General features: G+C 39.8%; 2 protein-coding genes across 2 annotated transcripts; both read right to left on the bottom strand.

Moving 5' to 3' along the window:
- Window positions 1-391: 391 nt before the first annotated feature.
- LOC145463784 (uncharacterized) lies at window positions 392-2,429 on the bottom strand. Its single transcript, XM_081447574.1, has one exon. It carries the CDS (start codon window positions 1,067-1,069, stop codon window positions 392-394), a length of 678 nt encoding a protein of 225 aa, XP_081303700.1. The 5' UTR covers window positions 1,070-2,429.
- A 2,038-nt stretch (window positions 2,430-4,467) lies between these two features.
- On the bottom strand, window positions 4,468-6,214 carry LOC145464330 (uncharacterized). The gene has a single exon (XM_081448177.1). It carries the CDS (start codon window positions 5,757-5,759, stop codon window positions 5,034-5,036), a length of 726 nt encoding a protein of 241 aa, XP_081304303.1. The 5' UTR covers window positions 5,760-6,214; the 3' UTR covers window positions 4,468-5,033.
- Window positions 6,215-7,884: the final 1,670 nt, after the last annotated feature.

Below are 7,884 nucleotides of genomic sequence, written 5' to 3'. Positions count from 1 at the left end.
TATTCCGATTTTCTTCTTTATTTTTGCTTTAGTCATCTGGCACATCACATGTGCAACATAGCTGCATTTGCTGGAACAAAATTACGGCTCCAATTTGGGGATTTTTCTCAAGGGGGGACCCCATATTTTGCAGAGTTATTTTTCATATTTAAAAATGCCATATTTCATTTAATTTTTGTGATATGGACAAACTTTTTTCAGGTTTCAACTCTCCTTGATGTGCTCTTTCGAACACATTGTAAAAAATATACATATTAAAAACTTCAAAAGTGGCAAAAAAAACATGACGTCATCACTGTGACGTCACAACTTTGACATTTACTGACATTTTCACCTAAATATAATTGGCAATAGGTCTCCTGCTTATCTGCCAAGTTTGGTGTAGAAAGAGTCAATACTTTTTAAGTAATGCGAAATGATGTAACATACCCAAGAACTGACAAAACATTTCGGGGGTGGTTTGGCCCCTACGTGCAAATCGAGCCTTCGGTAGTGGTTGTTCAACAAGCTTGGTTAGAAACTTGTGAGAGTTATTACAATGAAGGTAAAAAAGTTGTGCTGCCCAACCAGGTCTCTTCATCCACTTGTCTGATCCATGAAAAATCATCAAATCCACTGAAAACTCAGAGTTTCCATTATAAATCTTAATTCGGCCATCTCGAGACCAATTATCAGTTACTTTTGTTGTGCCAACAGATTTGAGTTCATCAAAGAATTTAGTTTTGCTGAGTTCCTTTAATCTGCCATCCCCGTCCAAACCGATATCGATGTTCTTGTCCCACGCAAGAGGCGCTTGCACACGAAGAGCTCCTACGAGTGAGCCGTACATGAGCCAATGCTCAAGGCCCAGCTCATCCAAGAGCGGGTGGACGTTGTAAGAGAAATGAAGGAGCTGATCCATTTGCGACTTGGTGAGGTTTCGGCACGGTTGATAGCCAGTGTATCGGTCGTAGTAGTTCAGGTTTAGAAAGCAGTACGCAGCCACGGTAAATGTTACGAGTGCTAGTAAAATCTTGCTATACGACCAGGTCTTCAGCTTGATCTTTCGTGGGAACAAATCTCCTTTCATAGTGGGATATCAACAGCAACTACAACCAAAGAAGTTATACTCTATGAAGTTCCACTTCAGTGTGGCTTGCTTCATCTCAACAGTTGATTAAAACGTTGTTTTATAGAAATAAATTTAAACCGCTGTGCCTTAGATAAAACTCTGGGGCGGGTGTATTTTGCAGAGGTTTTACGTCCTTTCCCCGCTCATGCATTGTTGCTTTAGAGCGAATGTGTGCAAATCATCTTGATCCGTCTTGGATCAGTTTTGTAGCAAACCAATATGGACAATATTAAGCCGGGAACTGGTCCATGCTTAGCGTTTGTTTATCGAGTTATGGGTACACGCGGGACGTTTGCCGAGTGGAGAGCACGAGAGAAGTGGCGACCATAGACAGAAAAGAATAATTTCTGCGGCAATGTCCATGGTTAACTTCCCTTCCTAGCTATTAATGGTGTTATTGGTGACTATAAACAACAAAAACAGAAAATAATGGTTTGTCTGTTACTATCTACGGCCCTGAGCGTAAGAGTCGGTCGAGGCGGAGCCGAGAGCAACTGTAGCTTCTTGAGTGCTCTCCAAACTTGCCAAGTTTATCCACAACTCGATTTATGCGCAGCTAAAAGCATGAACCAATTCATTTGCTAAGCACATGTCTTTTCCTAGCTAGAATCTCAGTTATCAATTCAATTTTAAGCAGTTTCTCAGCTATCGTTACAATGTCAGCTCTTTTCGCAGGTGTTAGTTGCCTCCATTTTGGATATAAAAGTTTTAACTATGGAAGTGAATATATGAAACATCATATTCTTGAACTGCGGGATAGAGATTGAAAGACATGAGAGATCTTCGCCGGAGTCATGTACACAAGAACGACGTTGCGAAAAGATAGCCTAAAAAAGTTCCACGATACTGATGTAGTGCCCTACCATGCAGCTGAGCTATCAAGACAACTGGGAACTGGTCAGGTTTTGAGTTTGTACAATATACCCGTGGGGACGAGCCAATAAAGTATGTATGTATGTATGTATATACCCGTAAATCGCCATGGTCAAATATGAAGTAGGTAAGAACTTTAAAATTGATTTGCATTGTAATTAGAATCTATCGCAGGCAACTCAGATACATCTTGGCCAGTGAACGAAAGTTACTTTTACATTAAACGAGCAGTGAGGCCAAATAGACACTCCAGAAGTGATTTATTATGGCCATAATATGGCAATTTAGACAAAACGTGTTAAATTTGAGAAGAAAAATGTACACAGTTGACCAACTAATTCCTCGATCAAATTTTAAATTAGTGCACTTAAATTTAGACAGTTTGTCGCTGAAACGACTGTCCTCTATTCGAATTTCTGATCTCCCCTGTTTGCAGAGATGGAACCCCCTCCAAGCTTCAATTTTTCTTTTTTTTCGATAATGATATCATGACCAATATATTAACCAGTATAAAAGTGTGTGGAACTGATGAGAACATTTTGGACATGTAAGTTGTAAAATATTACTTTACAGGTTAAAGAATCTCTCTTGCTAAACAACGAACAGGTACTTAGTGAAAGGAGCATGAGGAAATTGTGACGAGGTTACGTTCACACAAGCCAAGCAGCGCTCTCCAGAGTTAAACTCCCCAAAGTTTTGAGAGCGTTTCCTTCTCAGTACACTTTGAGTCTCCGCTCGACCGAAACTGTACAGGAACATGAACAAGCTAGTTAATAGTTATCCAACTACATGTCGAAGCAACTTGTTCATCAGTCTACCACCAAAACAGACAACAACATGACGGAACCTGTTTTTCAATCAGCCGAGTTTGAGATCTCTATTTCTTTGATTCCCTTTGAGGTTGCTCTGGAATATTGATGCAGGGAAACATAGCTGCCAACAAAGCAAACAAGACGATAGATGAAATTATATCTTCGGCTATGACGTCATGTAGCAATGCTTGTTCTATTTAGCTGATCGTGATTATTTTTTTCATGAGGTTAGCTATTGAAATTTAGAAAATGTTAGCAACGTAAAATAAGGATTGGCAGCTAGTGGGAATGGGACAAATGACATTCGTGCGACACAGTTTGTGAGAACGCAATTCTTGTTGCGTTCATGAGCACAAGTGCTTTTCGCATCGTCGAGGCCGCGTGCGTCCTAGAACTACATCAGGTTATTAGCTGTTTATTTAATGACCTAGTTACTAACAAAAACTTGGTTTCTGGGTAACGCGCTGCGTAATGGAAGTTGCCCGTCAAGCCTCATTAGACTAATCACCGGCTTTTCGAATTTCTACTCGTTGCTCGGTCGATCTGAAAACCCTAATCTTATGATTCATTCGATAGTAATTCATACAATATGCTATACGCGATCAACAAGTTATTGTGAATTTGACTTGAGATGGGTAACTCTTGTAGAATCTAGCACCTCAAAAATGCACTGTACATGTTAGCTCCTCAAGCTCGTTGGCAAAAAATTGCTGACTTCAGGGCTATAGGGAACGTAGAATTCAGGTTGGAAATGTTCCATTGCCAGTGAGGTAAGACATCAATCAATCAATCAATAAATCAATCAATCAATCAATCAATCAATCAATCAATCAACCAATCAATCAATCAACCGATCGATCAATCAATTAATCAACCAACCAAAAACTTTATTTTACTTCGAATTTCCTGATAGCAAAAACATGCTAGTATCTCCGAAGAAAATAAATTCATGAAGTTAAAAACTAAGAAATACACATAATAGATAAATTCATCAAAATTGGTTAACAAATAATTTAGGAAATAGATAAGAATAAACAAGTACAAATGTGCAAAATATACATGAGAAATTAACCGGCCACATTAAAGACTAGTATTTATCACAAAATGAACAGCATTCCTTGTCCAAATCTAAAGTTTTTAGTGCAGCTTTAAAGCAATAAGAGATGTAAATACACGAACACTATCCGGGGATGAGTTCCATAGTTTGCTAGCACAACAACGAAATGAGTGTATGAGGTGACTACCTGCATAAAATAAAACATAATCCACAAAGTGAAGAATCGATGTTGTTCTGCTAGTCATGCCCGGGTATGGATAAGTTCTGCCGGCCAGAGTTCGAGCATAATTCATTACTTTCATCAGCACAAGTGTTGAAAATTGCCTTGTGTCGTTCGCATCAGCTGTTGTTATTTCAAGTCCTTATTACGTCGACCGAGTCCTACTCTGCAAAGTACAATAAAAGTAATAGCAAGATGGGTCGTGCTGCTCCTTGAGTTCGCTCATTCTTCTCTCTAATTTACTGTATCATGAAAACCAAAGAATCCGGAAATAACTATGTGTGCACGCATGGACAATAAGTCTATCTATTTTGCTAAATATATAAATAGCATCAAAGATAATGCCGCCTTTCTCAGTCGTTTGAGAAGACCCAGGGGGGGGGGGGTACTCCAAACTATATGGGCATCGTGCTGCTGTGAAGAGTATGGTTTTCAGGAAGTTTAATCTGAGTTAGGGTATAGAAATTATACAGTTTTGGTCTAGAATATATAGAGTACAATTTGCGAGGAAAGTAGACAATATATGAATAATTTAGTGTAGAACAGGGTTCTTTACCCGGGCTTCTATACTAGAAACCGAAACTCGGAAGTGACTTTGTAAGATATTGGTTTAGTCTGCGTATGCTGGACTACGATAGTAATAAAGTTCCTGCTAGTCTGGGATAGGGTAGGGGGTATTTGGTACCTAGTCTAAATAAGGGTTGCAAAATCAAGCTGATCATGGCGTAGATTTGGGTAAGGGTTTCATTGCCTCAACGGGACACCCCTATCCAGAGATATACAGACTACCCTCCCGCGCGAGAAGACAAGCAAGCGACAATTTTTGGCATCTGGTAGAGGACCTTGAAAGGGTTTTGAGAACTACGAGATGTCACTTTCTTAGATAATAGCTCCAGATCGTCAGTAGATCACTTTGAGTGTGTTTTTGCATTGCCAGACTCAAACAAATAAGCCGACATATTAACACTCCGGAGGCTTTACAACTTTCCACCAGTCAGTAGGATAGATGTACTTCAAAATCTCTTTTCCACCCCTGGGCGCTGAAATGTTGAAAAACCCAAATTGAATCTTAGGTAGTGGTTGTTCAATAAGCTTAGCTGGAAATGTGTGGAAATTATTGTACTGAAAATAGAACAGCCATGTTGCCCAGCCAAGTCTCTTCATCCATTTTCCTGATCTGTTAAAAACCACCATATCGACGGAAAACTCCGAGTTTCCATCTTGAATCGTAATTAGGCCATCTCGGGAGCAAAAATCACCTACGTGTTTCGCGCCAACAGATTTAAGTTTTTCAATGAATTCAGTTTTGCTGAGCGCCTTTAATGTGCCATCTCCGTCCAAACCGATGTCGGCGTCGTCGTCCCAGACAAGAGGAGCGTGGCCACGAAGGGCTCCCAGGAGTGAGCCGTACATGAGCCAATGCTCTACTCCTAGCTCGTCCAAAACCTGATGAACTTTGTAAGAAAGATTAAGTAGTTGATCCATTTGTAGGCTGGTGAGGTTTCTGCATTTCATGATTGGATTAAATGGATGACGGCCTGTATATCGAGCGAAGGTTTGCTTGCTAATCAAGTAGTAGATGGTCGATACCACTGTTATGATGTTCAGTAGAATAAATAGGTTTAAAATTATGCGAAAGGAACAGATATTTGGTGAGATCTTTCGTGGGCAGAGATATCTCTTCATGGTGAAGTTTCCATCTGTTCAAAAACAGAAAGATTACATTAAAAGGCTATGTTCAGGCTATAACTCTTGAGTTAGACTAATTGGGGACACTAGTAAAATAGCAACACTAATTGACATACGGTACTTTTAAAATTTGAATATTTACTGGAAAATGATAAAAACTTAATGAGTATGAGAGATCCTACGTCAGGTTATGTGCAAGATAAAAACGTTTAAGGAAGTGCTTCGAAATTACACTTTTTTCAATAGGGTGCATAATTACAGTCAGGAAGACTGTAGTCTCCCTCATAACCCCATTAGCACATTTCCGACCACCTCCAAAATTTTGACAAATACTCTGTTCGGCGTCATGATTTTAGCTATCTTCTCGGAGTTTGAAATGTGGTAAAAACGGATCTTTCGTGTTACACTACTCTCGTTGTTACACAGAAAAAACCGACTGAACTTGAGCAACTAAAGCCTTCCTACCCAAAAGGCACTTGTGTCACCCATGCATGCCACAATTAGTAGATTACTAATGCAAATGTTGAAATCTGATTGGCTGAGCTACTCGTATACTGTGAGCCATTTGAATGCAGTGGACAAAGGGGTCTTCCGCACAGTGTCAACGTTTTCTAGTTTCTCTAAGATTTCGAAGAAGATTTCGAAATATCACTGGATAATTTAATTCTCAAGAACCGTAAAAAAAAAGAGAAACTAACCGTTATGGGACTTTGAAACCTCACAATTTTTCGGTGAACCAGTCAGCGCACGTGCACAAATACAAGTTTCAAATAACAATTCAATCCGCGCTACTTTGCTAAAGCATGAAGTTTAATACTGCATTGAAAAATGATTGGAATTTCAGTAAGGATTCCACTAAAACAATTAGATTATTAGCTGTAGATTTCTATGACGTGATAGTTGATGAGGCCGATAGAAATTTCGAGCTCATAATCTAATTGTTAAACGTAATACCACCAATGCAATTGACCAACAAGAAATGTGATAAACTTCTAACCACGAAGTTAATAAACTATCTTTAGTAAGTGCAGTAACAACCACGAATACGATACCAGCTAGGAATGTAATATATCATCACTTAATCTTTGCGCTGCTATTTTGCCTCTTAACCTAAAATACATAAGACCCTTTATCTGCCCACATTTTGGTCATTTTTGCTCGACTTAGATAGGTCAATTGGACAGAATTATGGAAAAAAAAGAAGTTTTTTTAAAAAAATGTGCTTTTCCTTAAAGCCATCCGTGAGGCTGGCTATAGTGTAGCTGGTGCACACCAGTTAAATAGTTTAACAACTTGACAGAAATCCTGGCCCTGATTGTTGGTGAAAGAATAAACTAAGAGTTAAATTTAAAACGCCTAGCGAGGTGGATTAATCGGATGAAAAAGCGGACAACCAGATCAAAATGGCGGGCTTACAGTTTGTTGATTTTGCATTAATGCCGGACCCGGCAAGGAAAGAAAAGCAATTCAGGCCACCTGACTACTTTTCCAAAACAGATGTTGCTATTTTCTGAAGGACGTGCCATACCTTGTCCGGTTTTTCCGCGGTTTTTTCACGAGTTTTCACGACACGGAAGGACCGCTGTCCGGCGATCCGCTTACACATTGAGCACGAAGCACAAAGATCGCGAGCAAAGATTGCGATCGCGAGCGCGAGCGCGAAGCACAAAGATCTAAGACTGAAAATTAGACCAGTAACCGTTTTCAAGAGCTCACGGATTTTCCGGCTGATGCATGATCTAGTGAGCAACGCCCGGCGTTTACTTGCACAGATTTTTATCACAACTCTAATTACTAGATAGCCAAACGCATGGAGATATAAAAATTGGGATTTGAATTCCGGAGCGGTTCGGCTTCGAAACCTTGTTGGGTTCATTTTGTTGTGTTCTTGGGCAAGACAATTGAGTCTAACATTTATACTCTCTAATCGAGAGTAAAAATAGATACCGCTGAACTGTTGGGGCAACCTGAGAGAATGCTGGGAATTGACCTGCGATGGACCAACAACACATCCAGGCGCTTCTTGCTACAGAAATCGGTGTTTTAAAGCGCCGAGAGCTATGAACCAGTCGAGCTTCAAAGTCTTTACTGATATTACCCAGCCAGCATGTTTTCGCTATAC

The sequence above is a fragment of the Orbicella franksi genome, chromosome 12 (genome assembly GCF_964199315.1).
Source record: "Orbicella franksi chromosome 12, jaOrbFran1.1, whole genome shotgun sequence".
In the NCBI taxonomy this organism is placed as follows: Eukaryota; Metazoa; Cnidaria; class Anthozoa; order Scleractinia; family Merulinidae; genus Orbicella; species Orbicella franksi.
Note: the sequence above shows the minus strand (reverse complement) of the source record. Positions and strands in the feature narration are given on the sequence as shown.